The 27350-nt window shown below is 41.8% G+C and overlaps 2 protein-coding genes across 6 annotated transcripts in view; both read left to right on the forward strand.

Annotated features, from left to right (window-relative positions):
- Positions 1-18194, forward strand: part of LOC117955834 (neuronal tyrosine-phosphorylated phosphoinositide-3-kinase adapter 1) — a 31813-nt gene extending 13619 nt beyond the window's left edge. For 3 of the 4 annotated variants that reach the window (XM_034890558.1, XM_034890559.1, XM_034890560.1), the window contains exons 2-7: positions 4326-4573; positions 11201-11568; positions 11656-13491; positions 13607-13849; positions 14798-14904; positions 15487-18194. In XM_034890558.1, coding sequence (XP_034746449.1) covers positions 4386-4573; positions 11201-11568; positions 11656-13491; positions 13607-13849; positions 14798-14904; positions 15487-15918 — 3174 coding nt within the window. In that variant the 5' untranslated portion in view covers positions 4326-4385 and the 3' untranslated portion in view covers positions 15919-18194. The remainder of the gene's footprint in view (positions 1-4325; positions 4574-11200; positions 11569-11655; positions 13492-13606; positions 13850-14797; positions 14905-15486) is intronic. The other variant, XM_034890561.1, reaches the window with a different exon arrangement.
- An 893-nt stretch (positions 18195-19087) lies between these two features.
- Positions 19088-27221, forward strand: atp1b2b (ATPase Na+/K+ transporting subunit beta 2b). 2 transcript variants are annotated; one of them, XM_034889347.1, is made up of 8 exons: positions 19088-19513; positions 25007-25135; positions 25228-25335; positions 25563-25768; positions 26032-26091; positions 26344-26370; positions 26618-26713; positions 26865-27221. In XM_034889347.1, exons 1-8 carry the CDS (start codon positions 19423-19425, stop codon positions 27030-27032), a joined length of 885 nt encoding a protein of 294 aa, XP_034745238.1. In that variant the 5' UTR covers positions 19088-19422; the 3' UTR covers positions 27033-27221. The 2 variants fall into 2 exon arrangements, with proteins under 2 accessions (XP_034745238.1, XP_034745239.1); XM_034889348.1 differs by lacking the exon at positions 26344-26370.
- Positions 27222-27350: the final 129 nt, after the last annotated feature.

Genomic DNA, 27350 nt, shown 5'->3' on the forward strand with positions numbered 1-27350 from the left:
CTTTTTTTAAATCATTTAGAAAGTTAGAGGAGGAGACTGATATCACTTATATGTGCGGCAAATGGAAAGCCAGCACTCTGTTAGCTTAGCTTAGCTTAGCTTAGCACAAAGACTGGAAACAGACTTGCTCTGTCTTGGAAAGCACGTCCAAACGTTTGACTGGTACTGTAAATCGTTTGTAAACATTTCTTTACAGTTTCACTCTATTACTAGGCAGCTTTTACACTTATTCATTATGCCCTAATTAATAATTGCAATCAATAGACAGATATCATTGGCTTGACCATGCTATCATGACCCAAAATCCCAGTCACCAACCAGTTTGAAACTGATAAGTTCTGCATTAATTGAACGTAAAAAAGTAGAAACCAACCAGATGTTCATGAGAAGGAAGGAAATGGATCCTCTGCATAGCTTTAGTTCCTAGCACTGGTCAATATTTATTTTCTGAAAGCAGGTTTTGTTTTGTCAACCGTGGAGATTAAATGACACACTTTGTCACGTTACACAAGCCTGTGCCCTATATGAATGTTTCGATAAAGGAAAATAAAGATTATAAACAAGTGGTTGGGAACGTTTTACCCACTCAATTATGTACTCATTAGGCGTCCCATGCTTTTATTTAGACCATCAAGCATGTGGATGTTGGTGTTTGACAAGATTAACATGTGAGCATTTGTTCATAGATCAGTGATCACAGCTAGGTGGGATTTCATGGAGCTCTTGTTTTATTTATTCCAGTCTTAGTATTTTATTCTCCAAGCTCACATCAATCTAATCCATCTCACTTCTAGGCTCTCTTTCCTGCTGTGACAGGTGATAAAATGTTACTATGCTGCGAACATATATACCTGATTTTTCATGCTTAATATTGGCGCACTTGCAGCTGATGTGACAAGAGGGATTTAACTGACAAAATATTTCAAATCAACCTTGAAAGCATTTCTAATAAAATCGTCATGTTATTCCTTTAAATATCTTAGACAATTTTTGGATGGATTACTTATGTGTAAGGAACAGCCTTTGCCATGTCTAGAGTGTGTGTGTAGCTCAGTTTGTCATCGATTCAGCAGCAAGGTTGTATGGTTGCTATTGGAGACAGATGCCGTCTCCAATTAAGATACTTGAGAGATATTGTTGGTGGGGCATCAGGTACAAATGTAACTGCAGTGAAGTTTGACCCGGGGATCATCACATATGACAAGGCTGACGTCCTTTTTTGTTGCATATTCAGTGGTTAAGAAAGAGATGCGTGGCTGACAGTGTTGCTAGGAGACCACACACAGCGACTAGTGTGAGTGGCTTGATTTCACCTCCCTCCCCCATTCTTGTAGTCTGGCTGCCTTTCACTGTTTGGCTATCCTCTCTTCCTCGCCTCCATTTGCTTATTCCCTCCACACTCACGTTCCCGTCCTCAATCTTCCCTTCCATCAGCCTGTCTCCAATTTTACATTTTCCGCCTAATCATATTTATCTTTAGCTCGGTTGATCCCTTAGTGACTCTCTATTTATTGGCTTCCCCCATTTTTTACCGCGCCCCCTCCCATCTCTGTCTCCCGCTGCCTCGATCTCTCCTCCTCTCTTGCTGCTCATTCTTCTCCTGAACGTTTCACTCCTGCATCCTCTCTGCCTCTCTCCTCCTCCTCCTCTCCTCTCCCTTTTTTGTTTCTCCGGCTGAACTGCAGCAATGTATCTGGCTGAAGTGCGGTGCCTGTGGTGTACCGTGTGGCCGTGAGGTTAAGTTATGATACTGTACAGGGCTGGGCAGAAGTATCTGTGGTAATAGGGAGAAACGAATGAAATCAAGCACATCTAGGCGACAGTAACTTGTTAAAAAAAAAAAATACAGATCCCACATCATTGACAAAATGAGACTTAATCATCTGTGGACGTACAAAATCCTACCGATGTCTCCCTTACTTACTGTCACACACTAAATTACAAAGTTTCTTTGTGCTAATTTGCTTTTATAATTCAGCCACGAAGGTGTGCAAAGCCAAGCATCCTAAGACTGAGTGTGCAGACGAAGCAAGATGATGTCTACTGAACAAGACATTCTGTACTATATTCCCTTTTCTAATCAATGCTTCTAGTCAAGCAGCTTTGCAAAGGCAAATATATTTTATGAATGCTTTTTCTGTAATCAAAAAATGAAGGCAGGTTGGTATTTGTAATCTTGTTTCAAATCACATTTTGTGGATTTCTGCAAAACAGAAAGGGATAAAATAGCCCAAAGTAATTAGATGTGTATTTAAAAAAAAGCTTTGTGGAAATATTGCCCCAATGTCAAGGCCATGGCTGTGATGTGTCGCTCCACTCTGCAGTGGTACTGCCTTACTCACAGTGAGGTGCAGCAACACTACAGGGCCACTTGCTGAGGTGGAGGCTGGAGGGCAGAGGGCTGCAGCACAAAGCGTTCCAGAAGTGTCTAATTCAGTGGCAGTAAAAGACAAAAAGATTTTAGACAGAAAATATTAATAAAAGAAAAAAAAGGAAAATCTTATACTGCATAATGATTCACTTAAAGGTTGTTATTTTAAACCCCCAAAGACTCCAAATCTTTTGCTTTTCCAAATTTTTTGACAATCTAAATTGTGTGTCATCAGTAGCCCACTCAAATCACCGGCTTACCATTTGCATTTACTGATTCACATGATGTGTGTACGTGTGTGTTTAGCATGTATGGGGAATTAGAGTGTGCATGTGATCTGTTTGCTTATGTGCATGTATGAGTAGTCTGCAGCGTTGCATACAGATCCAGCTAAAGGAATCGTGGCTCCATCTGCCTTCTGGTTCGAATGAGAGGAAATCAAGTGACTCGTGAACTTACAGATGCTCCTGAAACAACTTGCTAAATGCTCTGAATTTACTTGGGATTTAAAGTTGATCCTAATTTGATCCCAGCCAACCTACATGGCTTATGTATAAACGATGTTTGCAGCCCAGTTTGATCAGACAAACCTACCTGCAGGTGTAAGATGAGGCTCTCCTGGTTCTTTTAGCTCGGCTAATGGCACACCAACCCACAGCATGCAATGCGGCAACTGAAGGGCTGCCCGCTCAGCTGCCAGATCCTTGAAACCCATATCAAAGCTTCAGTTAGCAGTAGCGCAACCTACAGTTGCAGCTCCCTAACCTAATTAATATTGAGTCAGCAAGCATGGCAGCACAACAGCGGCCATGGTTTTGGTGAGGGCTGTGGGATACAAGAATAGCAGTAGCCTTGCTGACACACTGGATGACACACTGGGCAGAAGGATCACACATAGTTACACAGCTCTACATGCTGCCTGGACCAGGTGACAGTGTCTGATTTTCCCACTGTGCGTTGTGAGGGATAGTTTAGATATTTTAGTAAGGACGTTGTGCAGTTGTGGTTTAAGTGGTATTATACTGTATATATCCAGAATAAGAAGAACTATTACACAGCTGGTTTGCGCAAATGTCATGTATATTTTCTGCTGCTTGCATCTTTTTTGGTCAAAGTGTTTAAAAGCAAAAGTATCATTTAACTCGATTGACATGCAATACCTGGCAATATGAGCCATTCAAACTATTAACCAACAATGAACCTCAATGCATCTCAGTGACTAGTTCAGTTTTTTGCACCAGCACTGCTGCAACTCAAAGCAAACTGGTGCCAGAAGCACCAATAACAATGCTCCGTTGTCCCCCACTAAAAACACTATTTATGATGGAAAAACACTGGAAACATGCATCAGCTGACAGCTGTGCTTTTCTTAGCCAATTGCGTTGCACCCTCACGTTGTCCAATGTGAAAACACTGTTGGGCACTCCGATATCTGCCCCACAACAAGCCTGACTTCTCATGGGGTGAGCGTGAGTAGGAAGCTGTGCATGCGCTACATATGACAAACCACATTACTGTCTAGCTAGCAGACTGGCTTAGCTAGGCCATCCCAAGGCCTGCAGCCAGAGCTCTGCAGCTGAGTTACCATGCTTACTCAAATATTCATAACTGGATAATGAAAGTATAAATAGTTTTCATGTGATACACTTGAGGTTGGGGTAAACAAAACTGCATCCTCAATCATCATGCATCACTGTGTCTCTGCTTTGAAAGCTGCCAGTTAGAGTAATGGGCAGGATTGTTCGTAATGACACAGTGAGCATGATAAGCTATGACTCCCCCGAAGTTCTGCCTATAATTGGGGTTTGATTATTTGGGTTTCATTGTGCGTTGCCACATCTCAAAAGTAATCCCTGTCAATCTTGTCAGCTTGCAAGTAGGCCAGGGGAGATGTTAAACATTTTTTTTTAATGATTTATGAGCTTAAACATTGCCCTTGTTTCCTCTTGTTTAGGTGAGTTGGAGGAGGCTTCCTGCGACATACGTCCCCATCTCCAGAGACTTTTTCTATACCATGAGCTCTGGCTCTGCCCAGGATGTGGCAGTCGAGCATTTCCTGCGTGACATAGAGAGGCGAAGCAAGCGGCTACACTGCGCTGTGATAGGCTGCGAGGAGGAGCGACCCCGCAGCGACATGAACCTGCTGTATCGTAAGAGCCGTTTGGACTGGAGGCAGAGGGACCAAGAGGGAAGTAAAAAGAGGTGAGAGGATTAGCTCCCAGCAGCTTTGCATATATGGGATTACATTAGGGTTCCGTTCAGTGGGAACATAAACCTCTAAGCCTTCTTGAATGAGTTTAATTTCAAAATCTTAATTCCATGCAAAGTTCATGTAGTCACATGGGTTTGCCTGAAAAATCTTGGACAAATTTGCATGGCAGAACTTCATAATGAACCTAATATGTTGTGTGGATCAGATAAATGTCAGGGGCCAAAGGGGGCCAAAACCGACGAAAAATAAAATTAAAGTTGTTGCTTAATTTGTCTCAATACATTTGTAATCATTTTGTATTTACATACAGTACTTTCATCAGAGGTTCTCACATTTTAAGCTTTAGAGAGACCATTGGCCTTCCTTTAAAACAATGTTTCACATAAAGGTGGCTCATTTACTCCTTTTAACTTTTTTTTGTTTTTCTATGAACCAAGAAAAGTTGGTTATTATGTCAATGAATGTGACAGACAATGTAAAGGTTGGCAAAAAGTGCATTTCATGCACCACCACAATGATATGTAAAGTTTTCTGACAAAGGAGTGAATTAGAAAGCCTTTCCTGTTTTGACTTTTTATGAAATATTGAAGAGTAATTGAGGCTAGAAGCTCAGCCTGCCAGCAGTGGTGGAAAGTTAGTACATTTACTCAGAACTGTACCTAAGTACAGTTTTTGAAGAACTTGTACTGTACTTAATTATTTCCAGTTTATGCTTATTTTTCCTTCTATTCCTCTAAACTTTAGAGGACAATGTTTTATTTATGTATTTTGTTCCACTACATTTATTTGGCAGCTATACTGCTAAAATACACCACATTTAGGACTAAACCAGTGGTTCCCTGTGATCCTCCTGTGTTTCCCTGTCATGTTTCAGATGCCTTAGAGTTGTAAGCAGTTTTACCAAATAAAGATTTACCCTCTAATCTTTCAGCTAGTTTGAGCTTGAGGCCTTCAGAAGTCAAATTATCTAATTTGTCACAAAAAGCTTTAAAGGTTAAAAAGCAGTGTTTTTAATAAGAAGAACTTTGTTTTTACCTCATTAATCATGTCTCAACCCCTCAAATTTATCTTGTGACCCTTTGGAGGTGGCCCGACCCACAGGTTGGGAATCACCGGACTAAATACCGCACAACAACCCAACCTCGACAAGCTACAACAGTACAATGCTACTTACGCATTGATGCATTCATACTAACAACTTTATAATGTCCTATATGATAATATAACATTTTTTGGGCAGATGAGCATTTTTTATACTTTAGGTACATTTTGCTAATAATACTTTTGTACATTTACTAACACACACTTGGAGATTGTTGTATTGGTAGAATCTGAATACTTTTCCCTCTAGGATCTTCCAGCCCTGTTTCAGTAGGATTGAGGTGTTTTTGTTAAACAAGGTGTGTGTCTGTCTGTCTGTCTGTGTATGTGTGTGTGTGTGTGTGTGTGTGTGTGTGTGTGTGTGTGTCTAATTTCTCCCCCCATTACATCACAGTTAACTGCTGATGCATCAGGTCCAGCTTTGGATGTCTTCCAGCAGAAGTGAAAAGTAATCATAATAAATCACAACACAGACTAAATGCTGGACTTGTCAATAATAATAATGATGATGGTTATGATAATCCTAATAATGTGATAAACATTTAATATGATTTTCAGGTCTAATTAAATCTAATCCATTCCAACTGCATTTTACACAGACATGCTGACAGACAAGCATTAAAACAGATAAATTTAGTTATATTAGAAGTAATTTAAGCACTCTATAAAGGTGGACAAAACAGGTGTCAACAAGATCACAGTTTGGTCATGAGAGGAAGTGTGTGCTTCCCGTGAGTGAGTGTTCTTGTGTATCTGAGCGTTTTGTTTTGGGGACAGAGAGAGATGTAGGCTGCTGTTCAAATGCGAGTCACCTAATAATTCACGAAATTCGCAGAGGAGAGGGAGAACATCAATGACAGCGTCTCAGTTTGTTTAGAAGCCTCGACCAGGGCTTTCTGACTCACAGCGGTAATTGGAGGCCCTGTTGTTGGTAGCAGAGATCAATGTCATGGCAGCATCTAGCCAGTGGAGGTGTAGGGCAGCAAGTGGGACAGCGGGACATGATGAGTGATGAAAGCAGAGCTGAGCTTTGCCAGAGCAGCGGAGGTGAGAAGCAGGACACAACCAGTGATGATTGCGAACAGTGCAGGGTCAGGGGATGAAACCACACAGGGAGGATAGCATGGAAACCAAATGGACTAGAGGCAGGAGGGGTGGAGGAGGGTGCCCTTCAAAAAGTATTGAGACATCAAGGCCCTCAGGAGAGAAATCACATTTCTAGAGCAGAGACAGCTATGGAGATACTAAATAGTAAAGAAGTGAATTACAATATGACTTTTAAAAATAGAGACTGTTTCTTATGGTGCTGATACAGTCAGACTATTCCCAGTGGTGACAACTGGTGGAAGAAAACCTCTTTTAGTAGTTCCTGCACAGAAAAGACTAGTGTGAATGGACTAGCAAGGGTGTCGCCTGCCATCTCCAGTGTGTATGCAGATATATGAAGGACTAAAAAAGCCCTGCAAATCCCTTTAACGCAATTCTGTAACTGATATTCAGTTAGACAAAGAGGGATAAATAAAAGATTTTTAAATAATATGTGTAAAATATGAAAGGGATTTATAGTAGAATGATACATTGGGGGAACAATGGAGTTGATCTTACGTGTGTGTGTGTGTGTGTGTGTGCGTGTACACAGTATATATGTACTGTGTATGTATTTATAATATATATATACACAGTGTGTGTGTGTGTGTGTGTGTGTGTGTGTGTGTGCTATATAGTGAGATATAGAGGGATTAAGTCCAAGATTTACATTCCTGTTGCGTCCCTTTTTATAGAGACATCAAACACACTGAAGAGATTTGTTACCCAAACCTTTGATCTTAACCACATGATTTAAAGCACTTTTAGGCCTTTTTAAAACATGTTCTGAATGATTTGAGCTCATTCAGTTTGTTATAAATACAATTTGTTGCAGCTGTCATGGCAACTAAATGTGACTATATTCCTCAATGTGTCCTCTGTTTCTGAAACAGAGAAAAAGAGTCTTTGTCATGTAAATACAAAACTTGAAAGTCAATGTCTAACATGACTTGCGTTTCAGGCTTACAAAATCAAGTATTTTCTTGTTGCAGAAGCTCCAAGAAGTTATCTGTGTGGTTGTTCATTGTGGACATGCAGTGATAATACAGATAAATGAAAATCTTATTTTAGTTTGGTCGCTTCAGGGGCCTATTGTGGCACCTGTGTGTGTCACAGGCAGGCAAACAATACTACAATAACACTGTTAGAATAATCAATATACATATCTTGTGCTTTATTGCTTTGAGTCAAACCACCAGGCAGTTCCACTTTTTATGTAATTTTCTCCCGGTGACAGAAGAAAAACCAGATCAGCTTAAAACCACGCTAGAGACAACCCATAACTTAAGGCAATCAATTAAAGTGGAGAGTATTGTGTCAAATATGTCAGTAAGTTCCAACAGAATGAGGACAGCTACACACTCAATGTCAGCTGTTCAACCTCAAACCATCATAAACTTCAACAAGACACAGCGTAACTGCTCTGATTTGTCCTCAAACCACACTGGATGTTCTCGAAGATGACCTTTTTCTATTTTTTTTCTTTTTAATACAGATAATCTCATTCAGCTGTTTAAACCACTCTTAAACTTTGCCCCATAAAGGTAAATTAGAAATAGGACGGTAGCTGCTAGGGGCAGAATGATCTAAACTGGATTTCTTCAGCAGGAGCTTTATCACCACCGTCTTAAAAGCTTTTGGGAATATCTCGCACTGGAAGACGAGGTAATCAGGAGTCCGTCTAAAGATAAATCTAACAAAGGCGTTGTTCTAAAGGCAACAGAGGAGCAGCGTTTGCCTTTTTTCTTCTTGGGTGAGCTGTAATATTTGTTAGAAATGATTTGGAGATACTTTAAATATATGCAGACAGAAAAATTCTCAATTTGGCTTTGTATAAAGCAAGACAAAAGGGGGGGGAAAGCAACACAGGAGGGAAAAAACTTTCTTGAAATATTTCCGATTGATTAGTCTTTTCTAATTAAGCTCTGTTTAGGATTAAAAAAGCAATCAGATCAATAGTTATAGCAACACCTACTATACTATCCTGAAATATCAAGGTTCAACTCGTTCTCTAGAACAGATTTCTTTTAAACAGTGCACCAGAGCTAACAAAAAACCTGTTCTTACTGTAGAAAAGAATTAAAGTCACGGTTCAATATTTGGGGGAAAAGGAAGATTTTTCACTCTGAATATGTGCTATTTGCAGGACTACTTCTTGGCCAGGAGCTGTAACTTCCTGGAATATTGTCATCATCACTAGGTTGCCAGGCAACCACAAGCAGCTAGAGCGAGTTACTACACCCTGATCCCTTACTAGTCCCGTAATAACCCCCTCTCTCCCCAATTAGTGAGCCTTTAACAGGTGCTCGTAGCGGCAGGCCAACAGTTTCCCCTTATTTTAAATCTTAATGCTAAGCTAAGCTAACTGGCTACCGGCTCTAGTTTCATATTAAACAGACACAAGAGCGGTGTCAATCTTCTCATCTCTTCTCTAACTGTCGACAAGGGAGCAAACAAACGTATTTCCCAAAATGCCAAACTGCTGCTTCAAGTGCCAGTTACTATCGATTAGGGGCAAAAAGAAAAAAGGATGCAAATTGAGAGATGAGAGTCCAAATACATTCTGAACAGTCTTTTTTTTTTTTTTTTAAGATTCCTTTTTGGGACTTTTCCCTTTTATTGACAGTGGGTAGACATGAAAGAGGGAGAGAGAGATGGGGGATGACACACAGCAATGGGCAGCAGGTCGGATTCGAACCCTGGCCACTGCAGGACTCAGCCAGCATGGGACAGACGCTCTTACTGGGTGAGCTTGAGGCCGTCCCCGGCTGAGACTTTAAACTCGGTTTGAGGAAAGCTTCTTCTGCTCGAAGAAGTACGAAAGAAAAAACAGTAGGAGCTGCTTAGCCTCTTCTCTGGGCTAATTTTGGCCCTGTGGTATTTATGTTGATTGTGAGGAGTCACAAGTACATCTCCACAGGCATTTATGGGTACAAACTTACTTTTACCGATGCAAAGGCACTTTATTGCTACACCATAAACACAATATTCCGGCACACACTGCCTCACACTGTGATTTGACGAGGGAGAAAATAGGAGCCGCGGTGTTCTGTCATGTCTGCGTTTGGCTTCTTCTACTTGCAATGTTGACTGCAAATTGTAAGCTCCAATTGTCTTCTCCTGTGCTTCACTGCCTCACAGGCATCACAACTGATCCGATGCGTGACCCAGTCATGTGTCGCCATAATGTACAATAATGAATCACTTACACACAGAATAATCTGGCATTTGAGTTGTTTAATTACACACTCAGAAACACAATTACTTGCAGCCTCAAACGTGTAGACACAGATGTGGATGTCCAGATGTGCTCCCTGTGGCTGAGATAGGATCAACACAAACATGGAATAAGAATCAGCCTGATGAAGCTGCAATTTCTACCCGCATTGCTGCAGTCTAATATCTTTATACTTCTTGTGATGGTATTTCCAAAACGGATGTGAATGCTTTTCCCCCTCTCCTCTGACATTTTGCGCAAGTGTAGTAAATTCACACTAGCCTTGTTAATGAAAAGTCTGTTGTACAGGGGGGGGGAAGAATTTCAACCTTGTTTGATCAAAGTTAGCTTAAAGGCCAGGGAATTATTTTGTGTTGGTGTGGGGTGACGCAGCGTGACACCCCTGGAGACACCATACCATTGCAGCACCCATCTCTAAAGCAGAGAAGCAAGCAGACGGTTATCAGAAGCCATTTTGTAACCCTTTGGCGAACTTAGCAGGGAATCAAAGCTCACAGTTTTATGTCAACAGCTTGATACACTGACACTGATGCTGAACTGTGCTTGTAAACTGAAAACAAGACCATGGGGCTTTAGACATAATAATAATAAGCATGTGAGTGTTAAATGGAATAAACGCTATATAATACATTTGACACATAAGGAAAGTATTTCACAATTTGCAAAAGAAGGAAAGAAATCCCACCTATTGTTCAGTAAAACGCTGCAATATTGTGTCTGATTTTTCTTTTCTTTGTTGTTGCGGGCGCTCGTATCATTGATGATTTCAAAGGCAAACTATCAAATACATGAAAATCACAACTGTTCCCATGGAAACAGATTACATGTATTTGTTGATCACGAGAGCAGACTGCAGATGGTCTGAGGATATAAAGATATGAAGAATAAGGGAATTCCAGCAGCGTACTGTACACTACGAGTACTTTGTTTTTATTTCCTAATTGAAGGTGTTTGAGGATGAAGCAGATGAGGAAGAATTCAGATGGAAAGATATGTGAATGCGAAAGATGGAGGAGCCTCCAGGGCTTTCCCTTTTTAGCAGTGAAAGCCCTGCAGGCATTTCTTAAATGCAAAGGTGATGTGTAAAGACCAAAGAGAGAGTGAGGTCAATATAAAGGCTAGTACATGAATGTTTTTTGCAAATAACTGTGATTTCTATCCACACCTTTCCAACCCTATTTCCAAACTGCAGCTCCAACCAAAATGACCCCTCAGCCACTGTTGGCAAAGTCAGAGACTTGGCTTCTTTCCGCCGGCACTTCCGGATGGGTTTCATGACCATGCCGGCCTCCCAGGACCTGTCCCCTCACTCTTGTGCCTCAGCCATGGCGCCGCGCTCGCAGTCCTGTCATGCTGTAGGTGCCGGAGATACAAGTCTGGAGAACGGAGATTACTCTGACACCCAATCCCAACATGGTGGCCGTTGCCCGCCAGCCAAACCCAAACGTCACCCCAGCACGCGCCTCAGCTCCTCATCCAGTGACAGCAGAGGACTTATTGATATGCCGCCACCTCTTGCATCCTCCCACTCACAGGCCAAACACTCAGAGAAGAAAAATGGTAAGAAATGTGTTCTCAGATAAATGTTCTACAGAAAAACATTATCTTTTTTTTTCTTGACATGCATTTTTTTCTTTTCTCATACAGCCATGAAGAAGTCTGACTCTGGAGAGATTGGAGGAAAGAAGGAACCTCCTTTAAAGCCCAAGAGGAGTCCCAGCACGCAGCTTTCCTTTGAACCTCTTCCTCCACGTGTGCCTCCTTCTGCCACATCCTTGCCTTTCCAGGCAGCAGACTCTCAGATTCAGACAGGAGACGGGGAGGACGAGCCGGTCTATATAGAGATGGTGGGCCAAGTGTTCACCAGAGACAGCCAAACGGCCACCCCCCACCCCGTCACCCCTGTGGCCACCACGCCTGACTCTGACTCAGACCAGAGTGAGGCCATCTATGAGGAGATGAAATACCCGCTGCAAGAGGACAGAGAGTCCCAGAGACACCCCCTTTCCAAACATGAGAAACTGAAAACCTCTAAACACTTCCATGTCACCCCGTCCTCCTCCAGCAGCTCCTCCTCTCTGCCACGCCCCTCCTCTTCCTCTCCTTCTTACTCCAAACCAAAAGCTACTGTGTCAATCTCCCATTCGTCTCCTCTGCCTTCCTCTGCATCCTCCACCCCTGTACCCCAGGTCCTCTCTACCAGTCCACACACTCCACGAGCGCCTACTCCCTACCTGCTGCAAGGAAGTAAGTCTGAGACAGAGTCCAACACGAAGATCCCAGCCCCGTTTCCCAATCTTCTACAACACCGGCCCCCACTGCTTGCCTTCCCTCAGCCAGCAGCAGCCTCCAGTGGGGTCGGGGTGCAAAACAAGTCTACTTCTGCTAAAATGGGAACTCAAACATCCAGCGTCACTACTCAAGCCAGCACCTCCTCCTCAACTACTTTGAATGTTCCCTCGTCACTGTCGAGCTCCAAGGAGTCATCAGGAGGAAGTACATCCCAGCAGGACAAACACAGCAGAGAGGCTCAGTTAGGCCCTGCCCCCGGACTAAGAGCCAGAAGCCACTCCACGCCACTGCCTCCCTCCTCCAAATCCACCTCCCCTTTCTCCCATCACCACCACCACCCACACCATCGTCCCTCACACTACCATCACTATCGCAAGCCAGAGAGAGGAGACTCCCCTGCTCCAATCAAGGGTAGTTCTCAAAACCAGGCCACGGTCCAGACCCAAACCTCAAGTACAGGCAAGGAAGGCAAGTCTGTTAGCTTCTTGTTGAAGTCGGATAAAGGAGAGAGGGATAAGGATAGGGATAGGGACAGGGATAGAGACAGGGATAGGGACAGGGACAGGGACAGGGATAGAGATAGGGACAGGGACAAGGACAGGGACAGGGACAGAGACAAGGATAGGGACAGGGACAGAGAAAGGGATAGGGGTAGAGAAAGGGACAGGGACAGGGAAAGAGACAAGGACAAAGACAGGGACAGAGATAGGGATAAAGACAGGGACAGGGACAGAGACAGGGATAGGGATGGAGGGCCATACTCCTTACAGATGGATCACGCTCCCTCCACATCTCAAAGCAACACCAGCTCAACCCCTACGCCATTATCTTCATCCCAGCGTCCTCATTCTCGCCCCCATCTTCGCTCTCACACTCCTCACAGCCTGCCAGCATACAAGCCTCCCTCCTCGGACAGCCCCCTGCTGTGGACCTACCCCTCCGGTGGCTTCCGGAGGCCGCCGGCTTACGAGAGCCTGAGAGGAAGCTCTCAGACGCCGTCTCTGCAACAGCCCTCAAGTCTTACTGGTGTAGGTGATGGTGCATTCAAAAGCAACGGAGGGTCTTCGTCCCTCCAATCAAAAGTTGGGTTCATGCCCTGGGACAGCAGTGCCAGTTTAGCTGCAGATGAGGGATCTTACTGGCCCATGCAGAGGAAATTGTCCTTCAGCCATGGGAGCAGAGAGACAGAGAGTAAGTCAGAGGTCATCTTGAATACAGATCATGTAGCGAAATAAATGAGGCTGTTAAACGAATGGTATATTCTACTCTTTGAAGTATTCATTCTGTTTCCTGATCCCTATCTCAGAGGACGAAGGCCGTGCGTGGAATGGCAGTGCTGATGCCCTATTAAGGATGGATAAGGAGGACTTCTGCATGGGGTCTCGAGGAGGCCACTCAGGCATCCCAGTTCACTTCAGCGGTGCCACCAGCAGGGCACTTGGTCACAGTGAGTCCTTGGCTGGTGTGGATAGCAGCCCAGGTTTCAGAGCCCTGCCCAGAGTTGGTCTGCCTCTTCCCTGCCAGACTTTCCCTGCCTGTCGCAATGGAGGTAAGTAAGCACTGAGTGTTCATAATCTTTTAGTCATAACCTCTAACCACAACATCCTATTTAGATAGCAGCAAATTTACATGGGGATTCTTCTGCTGCCTCTGTTGTGGTGTAGCTCTTTATACTTAAAATAATTAGAGTCTACCTCCTCTCCTCTCCAATGAATGTCAGAAAAAGCTAACAGCCCTGCCTTCATCCCTTTTGCACTGAAGTTAGCCTTGAAGTTTGTGTCTCTTTGACAGTCTTTTTGAATCTGCACTCAATGCCTTTCCCTAGAAACAAGAGATTCTGCTTACCTTGAGAGTCGGTGCAATACTTATATTGGAGCATAGCCAATAAAATAAGTGTTCCATAAACCGGCCTACATCCCTTCACACATTCATTCAAAAGCCCAGGCCACCTTTCATGGTGTTTACAATGAACCTTGTAACAGACCTGTTTGTCTGAAACACTTGAGCTAAGTATATGTAAAGAAAGGATGCAATTCAAGCAGTCAGTAAACCATAAACACCCCCAATGTTATCTGCTGTCAGATTTTAGTTACACTCAACTACATTAATTCTGTCACATAAGTGTTCCACATGTTTTTTTTAATTGCCCAAAGAGTGCTGTAGAAAATGTTATCAAGGTCTTATTGTGCTTAATTGTTGAATAGTGAAAATTATAGATTAGAGCCGTACAAAATGTAAGACTGTTTTGCAACTAATGTAATAGAAATCTATCACAAATCTCATTGTAAATCTGTTTTTCCAGCAGCCATTTTTCATCAGTATGAAGTTGGTATATAATTGTCAAGTAATTCAGCATATAATAAGTACGCAGTGCACAAAAGCCCCTTCTAAACTCACGAGTGTAGGTAGACATTCACAGCTCTGTGTGTTAAAGCACAAAGTTATTTTCCAGTGTTGTCATTAGCAGGCACACAGTGTAATGTTTGTTTCTTTACAGAAGTGGGGCGGCTGGGCCGCTCCTCCTCTGCTGCTGGAGGGAGACAGGTGGGTGGAGGAGACGTCCAGAGACAGAGCAGCCTACCAGCACGAGAAGCCCTGAATCAGGTTAATATACAACACCCAGCTGTATAACTTTAGACTATTAACTTCATTCATGGTAGATTTGGGAATGAACATTAATATTGGTCTCATTATTACCTCCCCTTTTGCTAGAGACAGTGCTCCTGCAGATCTATTTTTAGCTGGTAGATATGCCCACTGGGCAGAATAAGGCTCTAGCTGACCTTAAAAAATAAGAGCTGCAAAAGTATTTGACTGGGCTGATATGTAATAAGAAAATGAGAGAGAATAGGGGATGAGAGAACATGCTGTACTATGTTTGGAGTGATGAGCTGCAGTCTTCCAGCAGCAGATTTTGCCCAGATTCTGACTGCATAGCAAGTGCTGACGCAGTGAGTGTGCTGCAGAGACTGTCTTCATGCGGCTGGTTGACCCTCCCTCAACCTGTTATAGATGAAGCAGTGCTGCGTCCTCGTGGCTGTCCACCGGAACTGCAGTTTCATTCAACATGTGCTGCTAGGGTTGGCTGTCAATGCAGACAGCACTGCAGTGAACATGCAGGTTATTTTAGGAATTATATCATAAAATAAAACATAAATTTACTTTACTTTTTCCCAATGTGTTCAGCTGCATGGTCTGGCCCAGCCTCAAGTGCCCTGCAGTCCCAGCAGTCCCAGTGTGTCTCGGCAGCAGCAGCAACTTCAACTCCACCAGCAGCAGCTGCAGTTAAAGCAGCAGCTCCAGCAGCTCCAGCAACAGCACCACCTGCAGTTGCAGTTCCAGCAGCTCGCCCAGCTGGCACAGGGACAGCCTTCTGTCAGCGGGGGCACCACCCTATCCGCAACGCAGAGCCAGAGAGACGGCAAGCTGCTGGAAGTCATTGAGCGTAAACGCTGCCTGTGCAAAGAGATCAAGGCCCACAGGCGCCCTGACAAAAGCCTGTGCAAGCAGGACAGCATGCCTATCCTCCCTAGCTGGAGACGGACACCTGAGCCCCGTAAGACTGGCACGCCACCCTGCCAGAGGCCACAGGCTGTCGTGTGGGACACGGCTATCTGAGGTGGAAAGACAGGCCAGTGAGTACATCACTGAAAAGAGACTAAACACACAGATGAGTTGAAGATGGTTGGACAATTACTAAAAAAGTTTAGTAACTGCACAGAGGAATGAGAGAATGTTGCTTTTATTGTGTGATAAACTGCTCTGAGAACAGTAATGAGGGTTATTGTAGACTTTGAACTCATTTGGGGAAAATAACAAACAAAAAGGATAAATGAGGTGAAGAAAGGAAGTATTACAATCAGACCAATCTAATCTCTGACCCGGGTGATTTGTACTTGCTCTGTACTATGTCCTTCTTGATGTGTTCTAATTGCCAATGATTTTTGCCACAAAACGCCAGTATTATTGCCACAAATAGAAGACGCCACCTTAATAATAGGTGGGATGTTTTCTGAGATTGGTGTTGCCAAACTTTCTCCTGACTACTTGAGACATAGGCTAAAGGAATCATATATTTTCTCCCACACACAGTTGTCCAACTTGCATTGAAATTTCTCTGTGGATGAGAAAAGGCGGGATTCATCGATGAGTTATTGAATTGTTTATTGAAATCGTGAATGCATATGAGCTGTCTTGGTAACAATAGATTGTCATTGTGGATGCAAATAATCATCACTGAGGAGTCAAAGCTACCTACTGTATCTGTTTGCATATTTGTAATGTAAATCTATTTACTTTCTCAACGTTTCTGCAATTTTATAGCAATATGCTCCCGACGCTGGAGCAACATAATTAAAAACTTGTGTCAACTAGCCTAACATACATATCTAAGACTTGAATAAGTCATATTTACTGTGTCATTCTCTGCATGTCACGTTAGACATACAGTATTGTAAAAGAAAATGTGTAGATGATCATGTCAGACTTTTCCATACACCAGATCTTCACTATGATAACATGTGGTTGTATAAAAAGATGAATATATCGCTTGGGGTATTGTTAGAAAGAGTGGTGCAACAGATGGCACATAATGTGCAGTCCAGCCAGATATGACACAGATCAATGGTACAAAAAAACTTTATTATTCATGCTTGTCCACAGTTGCACATTAGTGATTGTTCCACCACACAGAAAAACAAGCACTGACACCCATCAACACAGACTGTACAAAATGGTGCAACTGATAAGACTGTGAGTATTGATCACCTCAAACAGAATGCTGGAACAATCTGCACAAAACATGGTATACGCTTAGGAGAAATTAAACCCTAATGTACTGTAAATAGATATGTACAACTGTATTGAAAATGTAGCAATTATTTCCATTTTCATACTTGTAATCAATACATATTATGTAGCATATACTGTATAAACATAACTTTGTTCACTTGTTTTTTCTAAAAGAATGAAGTACTTTATCTGCTGCAGCCAGTCCATGCGTTACTTTTAGTTCTACTAATAAACCGTAAGCCCTCTAAAGAGAGGCGCAGTCCAACAGTTGTTTATTTAAATGTATGCAAGACTCCCTTTAAGCTGTGTTATTGTTTTATTTATACCTTTTTTCTACATTCATTTTTATTTGTGTACAGATTTCAACAGCTCGTTGTCTTGACATTTTGAATACTTTGCTGCTATCTTGAACTACTGGTGTTGTTCATTCAACTACATAGTGTTGCCATGAGAAACAATATTAATATAGTGGTTATTGTTACATATTTGCTTTATTTCTGAAAGCCACGTGAAATGAAGTTTGTACTTTTGAAGAGTGAGCCTTTCTGTATTAGTATTAAGGCAATTGAATGTCTCTTGGTTGTTGTCTTTTTATGATAGTTAGCACCAAGCTGTACAGTACAGTACACTTACCCAGTGAAAAGAAGACCTATCTAAATGTTTGAGAGTCACTGCTTGGCCTTTTGTTTTAGTTCCTACCTGCTCGTGTTTGAGGATCCAGGGTTTTCAAGCCTACGAAGTCCACTTTGCAAACAAGCACAGGTCAGGTCGAAGGAAATGGGCAAGTGCAATGCATGCAGAGATTCCTTACACTGAAAATGTCCCAATGATGCTAAATATTGTGCCCAATTTAATTCCATAAACAAAGTAAATCTCCTTACTAGTCCGTTTCACAGACTGATATGGAATCCTAGGTACCATTTCCAAAAATAGTTTACAGAAGCTGTTGGTTTTGTGTGTCTTCTAAAACAGTGGCCATTATACGAGTGCCATACTATATAAATATGGTAAGATACAGTGTACCTTGGATATCACTGTAGTGCTATATTTGCATTGATATTGTCATTAAAATAAATTTTATATAATGAACTTTACACAACAAACAGTATTGTTGCATGTGTTTATGCCTCGTGTTGTTTTACAGTGAAGATGGTGGGGAAGTGGACATTATGTTCCCACTGCACTTTCGCAGCAGGGGTTGCAGCAGCCTTGGTGTCCATGTGAGGGCGCTACCTTTACTCCACTGCTGCTGGTGTGCCTCCATCAGGATGCTTCATGCCTGAGACCCATGGATGTCTTACAAGACAACAGTCACCGCTTCAATATAGCACACACAAACAATTCTACACAGAGTAATCCATCAGAACTTTACAAAAATTCATAGTTGGGATTTTTAATGGTTACTTCAATAGGATTAGTTATTATTCTGGCATTCTTCAATTAGCAACCACTTCTTAAAAAGGCACAAATGCAAGCAATTTGTCTCACAAGAACAATTGCATTAAAATTCTACATGTGAAAGTTTCTATTATATAAAATATGTGTGTGTATATGTACTGTAAGCATGCATTATCTGGAATCTTTCTCTTTTTCTTCTGACCACACAGTAATCAATTACGTCCCTATATGGTTGTCATACACCCCCATTCGAATAAAATGCTAAATTCAGGACACGTAATTAAACAATGGGGCTACAATTCCCAAAATCTCATTGAGAACCACGTACATCCACTTTGGAGTCCTTCAGGAATATCCCAGTGGATGGTGATAGTGTTGATTTTCTTTGGGGACGCGATGATAGGGGCCTCAGAGCCAATAAAAGCATGCTTTCAGCCAACACCCGATTTGCTCTACGGGGTGTCTTTCACGCGTTGGGCCTGTGAGGAGGAAGGATGCGGTGCAGGTGATTGGCCAGGCGCGCGGAGGAGGCGGGAGTAGCTCTGCTGGGGGCGATGGAGAGGGAAGGGTGCTTGTTGAGAGAGGCGGAGGGAGTGCTTTACCGCAGTATCACTAGATTTCTGCACCACTCATCAAAACTCTGCGGCATGCATACAAGAGCTGGGGGGGAGGGCAGATACTAGGTCTGTTTCTGGAGTGTAGGATCGTTACCTCTAACTATTAGGCTACTATCCGTCTGTCTGTTACCAGGTTGACTCCAGTAGTGTTTTTATTTTCATTTCCATTCATTTGTCCGCCTAAGCGTTTAAGTAGACCTTTAATTATCTTGCCATAGGTGGTCTCATTCTGCTGTCTGGCTAATTGTCTCAACCCGGCGCTTATTGCATCAGTGCGCGTTTGTTAGAACTTCAGGGTCCAAACTTGTATGACAAAATGGCAAAGGATGGAGAAAAAAGTGGGTGGAAGGAATATATATGGAACCCGAGGACGAGGGAGTTCCTGGGCAGGACGGCTAGCAGCTGGGGTAAGTAGGCTACTGTCCAGCAACAGCAATGCAGCAAACCCGGTCCCTCGGCTCTGTAACAGGTCTCTGCCATTGTCTCGTTTATAAAGCGTAACTTGGTGCTTCAAGAGAGGACTCCTTCAGAAATAACAATATGTAACCACAATATCAATTTCACCCTGATAGAAGTTGTTTGATTGTTTTCTCTCAGTGTTCAGGTAATGAGTTGGCTGTCGCTGTCCACTACAGTCTGCAGCTGAAATCTGAATGCGGCACCACTTCTGTGGAAGCCGGTGGAAGAAAAAAGAAAAAAAAATCCTCCTGCCTAGTTTCTTTATTTATTTATTAATTTATGGACACTGCTTTCACTGCGCAATGCGCTCAGCTGTAAGGGTGGAGGCATGTGGTCTTATTTCACATTTGAATTAGCCAGATTACTGCAGCACTGATGAAACAGGTTCCACTCTGTTGCAAAGTGCATCTCATCAGCTCCTCTCTTTGGAAGCAATGAGAGAGCCTTAGTTAGCTTTGAGAATTCTGCTGCGGGTAAGACTTTTTCCAGGGAGATCGGTTGCTGAATTAGGTAGAAATAGCCAATAGGTTGGACAGCCTGCAGCTTTATTTAATGAGCCTTCAACATGATGTCATTCATTTTCAGGCTTTTCCCCACAGAGATTTTGAAGGAAGATCCAATCCCAGCCTCCATGTAAAACAAGAGCTTTACCACCTACTGTCCTCCTTTCTACCATCCAACCAGCCAGCAACTATTTCAAAGATTCATGAAATGATAGGGCGCATATGGCTCTGTTCTAATGACATTGGAGCGTTTTAATCTGGGTAAAGCCAGGGCCAAATGCTATTTGTATCACCTCCAACTCGGCCCCTCCCATTGAGTGTAAATCAGTGAGGGATTTAATCCTAATCTAATGACTTCAGTGGCTGATGGGGGAGGTATGAGTTCAATGGGTACGATCTAGCAAAGTAAACCACTTTCAGGAATTCAGATACATTTTGAACTTTACACTGGGGACATGATATCAAAGGCACTGAAGTTGTGTTTGTGGTTGGAATCAGGCTTTTTCTTGCAGTGGTATCCTGTTGTTAATGATTCATCAATGGATATTTTACTATAAGTGCAGAGTGGGGAATCGTTGTACTGGATAGCTTCTTTTGCAGGAATCCTTCCGCAGTGTACGACTTAATCCAGCTCAGTGTGTCGCAGGTGCTTTAGGGTCTTGTGGCCTTTTTAAGCTGTGCTCTGTAAGGCTTGTTAATTATTCTATTTCTGTAGTCAGCCACTACATGTACTGTAGGGCTGCTTAACTTGGCATTCCACCTTTGCATTTCTTCATTCTCCTAATGATGCATACACTGTACGTACTGTTACTTATTTGACTGATCTATCTATTTTCTATACTTATCTCAACATGCAGGGAGAAAAAGGCAAAAAAAACACACTAGCCCAGTTGCATGTCTCTTTAAAAGGCAAATATGTTGTTTTATGAAAGTAAAGTAAAAAAAAAGAAAAAGAAATGTCATAATTTGTTCATCTTGTCCATTGGCATACCACTAAAGGGGCCCACTTTATGTTGAGTGAAAACAGATGTTCAACATGTGTGTAGGACATGCAAGGAGGAACACTAAATGTGTTTAGGGTACCCCAGCTCATGAGCAGAGCATGGCTTCTTGGCAGAGATATTTGAATTTGGTCGGACAGCCAATCACATTTGGGGTCTTTGAATTTGAAATAATATAAATAATTTCTTTAACTCTACAGTGTCTGGTGCTTATTTCAATGTGCTTTGAGTGTTTTTTAGACAGTTTCCACCACGTAATTCATTCAAAATTATACAGTATAATGTATGTGCCAGGCATTAGATCAAAGGCGTCTTTGAGGATGAAACACAGAACACTTGCTTGTGTGTTCTGCTTTGTGTAAAGAACTGTAATGATATGGAAATCGCCTTGATAAAATAGAACAGTCTGCAGTTTTGATGTTACATTGCCACCTGCTGACACCAGGCAAACATGGTCAAACAGCCATCTCTATTTAAAAATAGAACTAATTAAGTGTTCTGCACCTCCCACATCCAAAAACAACAAAAAGCTCTTACTGTAACATAGGAAAAGAGCCTTAAAGGACCGATAGGAAACACACCAATGATGCCTGTTTTAGTGTAAGGTCGCAGACCGTATACAAGATAAAAAAATGGTTTGACATTAAAAGAACATAGCTATTTCTTCTTTCTCCAGAGCATTTCATTTAGAGATCTGTTTGATCACTAATTCACAAAGCAATTGAGCAGCATGTCCTACTAATTAATTCTGAAAGAAAAGGGACACCTCCTGCCATTATTTTTGAAGAAAGAACAGAATGCTGAACCATCCCTCCCTGGCCTTTTATTCTTTGCTTTCAACTGCCGTCTGCAAACAAAGCCCGAGTGAAAGAGAGATGCTCTACTGTCCATCATCAGCGTGGACTGAAAGGGCAGATTGTGAAACTAACACCATCTTTGCCAGGGGGAAAGCCACCCTGGCTGTACACCTGACCCCCATATGCACACATGCACATCCAGTCTCCCCTGGGTGGTGTCATATTTGCGGTTCGCACAACATCTCCTCTAGATGACAGAGCAAAACACTTAAACACTTTGTTTTATCTCATCTTATCTCCGATGGCCCTCTCTCTCTTGCTGTAGTACCTCTGGCTTGGCCCGAGGCCTGGAGGACTGACTATATATTTTTAATGACTCAGCTTGTGTGCGACAGATGGGATGCTCACAGTCATCTTGCTCAGTCATTCATCAGGGCCGTGCAATTAATTAAAATGTAATCATATTACAATTTTGGCGCCTAATGATCACAAAACAGGATAATAGAGAAAAGCGATTATTTATCTCATTACGTTTTGCAAATAAATTTATTTTCTCCTGTGTTCTGAATGATTTCAATCAATCAAATTTCAATAGAAAAAGTATTTAGGCAAATGTCACAGTTGTATGTGTTTTTTTTCTGTTGATTTATTTAACATTTTCCAATGTTTAAGTTCAATAATTCCAACATCTTTCCAGAAGTCAACGAGTAATCGTGCCAAGTGATCGTGATTTCAATATTGAGCAAAATAGTCTGGATTATATGTTTTTTTTCCATAATCAAGCAGGCTCACCATTCATTCATTTCACCTTGGATTTCAATAATTTAAGGAACATTTGGATTAAAAAACTCACACGCAAGTTCTAAATCCTCGAGATACCCCTCTGTAATTGCCCCCCAGTGGGGCAGATTCCCCTTGTCATGTGTTATGGATTCCTGTAAGCCTGGCTGTGTGGAGAGACAGATGCAGCGCCCGCTGACAGAGCGAGTAAGCTCCACGCTGGGGGCCATCCAGCAGAGGCACTGGGGTCACGGTACTCAGTTGCTACACAACGCGGGCCTCAGGTGTTGATGCTTAAAACAAGGGATGTGTCATAGAAAAGGCTATTTATGTTTTCCTGCTCTCTATGTCAACAGGAATGCCTGAGGTGGGAGCAAACAGCTGCTTCAAAAGTATTTGATCATTCCTAGTAGGAAACAACACATCGCCGGGTTTTCATCTAACCCCTGTGCATTAAATAGAATCCAGCCGTAACAGTGGTACAATGTCACAAATGATTATTGTATTCCTTTGAGAGTCAATATATGTTTTAGACAATGTTTGAAACAAGTCAGCCAATCATTTATTAATCATTAGCACATTAGTAAACAGTCATTTTGATTAGGTCTAATTCTTTCATCAAGCAAAAGCAATGGCATGCAAATGTAATGGTTTTAAACTGTTGATTGGACAGAAAAAAGCAATCGAAAGATGTCACCTTTGAGGTCTGTGAATTTGTGATGGCATTATTTTCTGACAGCCATTAATCAGAAGGAAAAATGCACTGATAGAAAAACCAATGATTAGTAGCAGCCCTACTTTCTATCTAATGTAACCTTATCATTATGGTCTTCTTACACTGTTAATGAAATAGGCCTAGTCTATTATGGCTTGTAATCTCCTGACCCCGTGGCCTGGTCTCCAGGGGGTCCTTGTTCTCCCTCCTCCTATATCCCCCGCTGTCATCACTTCTCCCCCTCTGAAGACAGGGAACCTCTATAATGAAATTGATCAGAGACCAGCCTTTCAATCTTGGTTTAATAGGTGCAAGAAAAAAAAACAGTTATTGGAAACAGTAACTTAATTTTAGACCACGTTATGGAGTTAATGGTATTTCAAGTACCTAAAGGACAGTTGCTTGTGTGTGAATGAGAAAGCGAGAGCAGATGGAACGAAGCACCTCTAGTTTAATGAGGATTAACTGGTCTCCTATGAACTAGTTTGGTGAGAAAGTGATCACACAGACAAAACACAGCATTTCATTAAAAATTAATTGATTCCATTATCTACTTAGATGGAAGATTATTCATACTTAAAAATGTGCATTACAGTAATTATGAAATGCACTTACCTAAAGCTGCAGATGTTAGTCTAATGTAGCCGTCACACATAAATCAAAACATTTCATTGTAATGCACGAACACCAGCACAAGTGGATTGTGAAGTGTGCATATGCATGTTGTATGAGTCATTGCAAAAGAAAATGTTTGTGAAAATGTCATTGCATAATAAAAAACAGAAAAGGCTGGGTTCTTAGGTAGCTCATGACTTTTTCAAGCAAGCAGCGCGTATACACACGCAATATTATATTCCGGTTTGACATGGTGTAATTTTCAACATCATAAAATAGTTTGATCCGATCTGATCACAAGGGAAGGGATGTTGTTGGCAGGGGAGTTAGTGTGTGGAAATGACAAAATGTGTAATTGTATTCTCAAATGATGTTTTTTCTGTAGATTGCCATTTTATTCATATACAATATACTGTATGCTAGTTACTACAAAGGCCAATTCACATGTTTAAATGTGGAAGTTTGATTGGAGTGAAGACTGTCTCACGGCTTCATATACTAATATAAATCTTTGCATGTACATATATTAGTGTGTGAATCACATAAAAAATATATTAAGTATAGTAAGTTTAAAGCAACATTTATGAAATCATACTATTAGCTAAGAGTTTGAGGAAAAACAAACGTGATTTCTTGAATTTTGCAAGGACGGATAGCTGTTAGCTATAGCTAACTAGCCTAATAGATTGAGGTAGATATTCATTTAGACACATTTATGTCTAATGTTTTTGAGTAGGATCTACAGTATGTATCCAATGAACAGAATTTATGAGGTCAATTGAAGTGAATAATTTGATCTACGATAATACTCCATTTCTTACTAATATTTTAGAAAGGATCGAAATAGATTTTTTATTTTTTACTTCTTCCTACTACTTTGTGAACACGGGAATTTCTTATTTGAATCACTTACAATAATTTTGGAAGATTGTGCTCATGTTCTTATTTATCTGTTATTTTAATTTTACTATATGTATATTATGATCAAATAAACTAGAACTAACTACTTTTTTTGGCTCTTTGTCTGCAGGTCTTATTCTTCTCTTCTATTTAGTTTTCTACATTTTCCTGGCCGGCTTGTTTACACTCACCATGTATGTCATGCTGCAGACCTTGGACGACCACAAACCAACCTGGCAAGACCGGCTCTCCACACCAGGTGCAGTCAGTAATGACACAATCTGCGAGACCACAGGCTACAGGTGGTGGCGGGCCGTCGTTAACCTCCTGCTGTCTCTCTGTCACTCACAGGCATGGTGATTAGACCCAAAACAGACGAGACCTATGAGATTGTCTATAACACTGAGAAGACTGAGAGCTGGGACATGTACGCTCAAGCCCTGGACAAGTTCCTGTCGCGTAAGTCTGCCTCTCGGCCTCTCGTTCAGTGACTCAAAAAGCTTATTGCTGTGGATTATCCAACGATCTAGAAAGAATGTTTTTTTTCTTTCTTTTTTTACCTAATAAGAGATAATTCCTCTACAGTCGGCGGGTGGGAGATTGCCTTACACCAGGGTTTTAGTTAACCCTAGTTAAACCTTTATAAACTAAACAACCCCCCCCTCCCCCCCATTCTCCCCCTGCAGCCTACAACAACTCCATCCAGGCCGAGAAAAATAATGAGTGCATCCCAGACAAGTACTTCCTGCAGGAGGACAGCGGCGATGTCAAGAACAACCCCAAGCGCTCCTGTCAGTTCAACCGTACCATGTTAGGGTTGTGCGCTGGAATCGATGACCGTTACTATGGATACCGGGACGGCAAGCCGTGCATCATCATCAAGCTGAATCGGGTATGAAAGAGAAAGAGGGAAGGAAATAGGATGGTGTTGCTAGGAGACATGAAGGGACTGAGATAAGGAATAAGGAAGAGATTATCTCAATAAAAAATGAAAAGTCAGAATCAAGCTTACATTTACAGTCATCTGGTATTCCTTTGCCTTTTATATCTGTCAGAGCTTAAAGACATTTTAAACATGACTTTCTATTCCTCTGTGTTTAAATACGAGTGAAATGGGAATGGTGAAGGAGATGTGATGTCTTTCTGTCTCACCAGGTGATTGGGATGCTGCCAAGTAAGGATGGAAACGCTCCGTTTGTCACCTGTGGTGCAAAGGTAATCCCTTTCTGTCTTCCACAATGAAAGGCTTAACATAACAATGTGGATTTCAGCCCATTCTTAGCTATTGTAACTCACTCTCATCTTCAATATGCCACCTATCGCTCATCTCCATTCCCTTTTCATGTCTGTGCTGGTACTGTTTCAACTATCCTTGCATGCCATTTTGTCACTCACACCACCTGTGTATGTTCCGTCTCTGTTTTTCCTTTTTTTCCCTTTGTGTTCCATAAATGTCCTCACTCTTAGAAATACAAAATTGGCCAAGATCAGTGGGTAAGAACAGGACCAAACCTGTGTTTTTAGACTTTAGATTATGTTGAAAAATGCTTAGAAGTAGTGTAAATTGTAGATCTATTTATATCAAGATTATGTGTTTTGCATTAAAAGACTGCTAAAGTGGATAGTGAGCATGTTGGGAAGTTAGATTTAGGAGATTAATGAGGCTCACCTCCTCTCCTACTTATATGAAGTGATGTGATATGAAGTAACTGTAACTCATGACATTGTTTCAACCCCTTAGAAAGAGGATTCTGACAAAATTGGAGAGTTGCTGTACTTCCCTCCAAATGGCACTTTCAACCTTATGTACTACCCTTACTATGGAAAGAAAGCTCAGGTAAGAGAATCAAAATATTACTTAATTTGGTTTATGTTGCTGCTAAAACCCAAGCAGCTATTATGTATCCCCAGAGAGTTTTTTAAAGTTGTATCAGACAGAATCCATCACTTCCTGTGTTTAAAGATGTCCTTGGATCTGTTTTTTGCAGGTGAACTACTCTCAGCCTTTGGTTGCCGTCCAGTTCCTTAACATTACTACCAATCAAGATGTCAACATCGAGTGCAGGATCAACGCCGACAACATTCCCATTGGAAGTGACAGAGACAAGTTTGCCGGAAGAGTGTCTTTCAAGCTGAGGATCAACACTATCAACTAGGTTGACCCTTTTCCTCTCCTGAAAACTCCTTTCTTCATTCTCTGCAACATTGCACATACACAGAAACAAATCTCAGTATTCACACCCTTTGTAGGATTTGTTTACAACCCCCAGAGGTTTGGGGTAAATTGTTTGTCCAGTCATGTGCTGATATGGGGCAAGAATAAAAGGGTGGTAATCCTGTCATTATTTCTGTCTGTGAGCTTTGGGACAAATTCTTTTCTGGAAATTAGTTTGAGGTGATGTCTATTTATACTGCATGACAAACTAGGGGATGTAAAGAATGTGAACATGTGTTTTCAAAGTTTGCAAGGATCA

Source organism: Etheostoma cragini, chromosome 13, assembly GCF_013103735.1.
Source record: "Etheostoma cragini isolate CJK2018 chromosome 13, CSU_Ecrag_1.0, whole genome shotgun sequence".
Taxonomy (NCBI): domain Eukaryota; kingdom Metazoa; phylum Chordata; class Actinopteri; order Perciformes; family Percidae; genus Etheostoma; species Etheostoma cragini.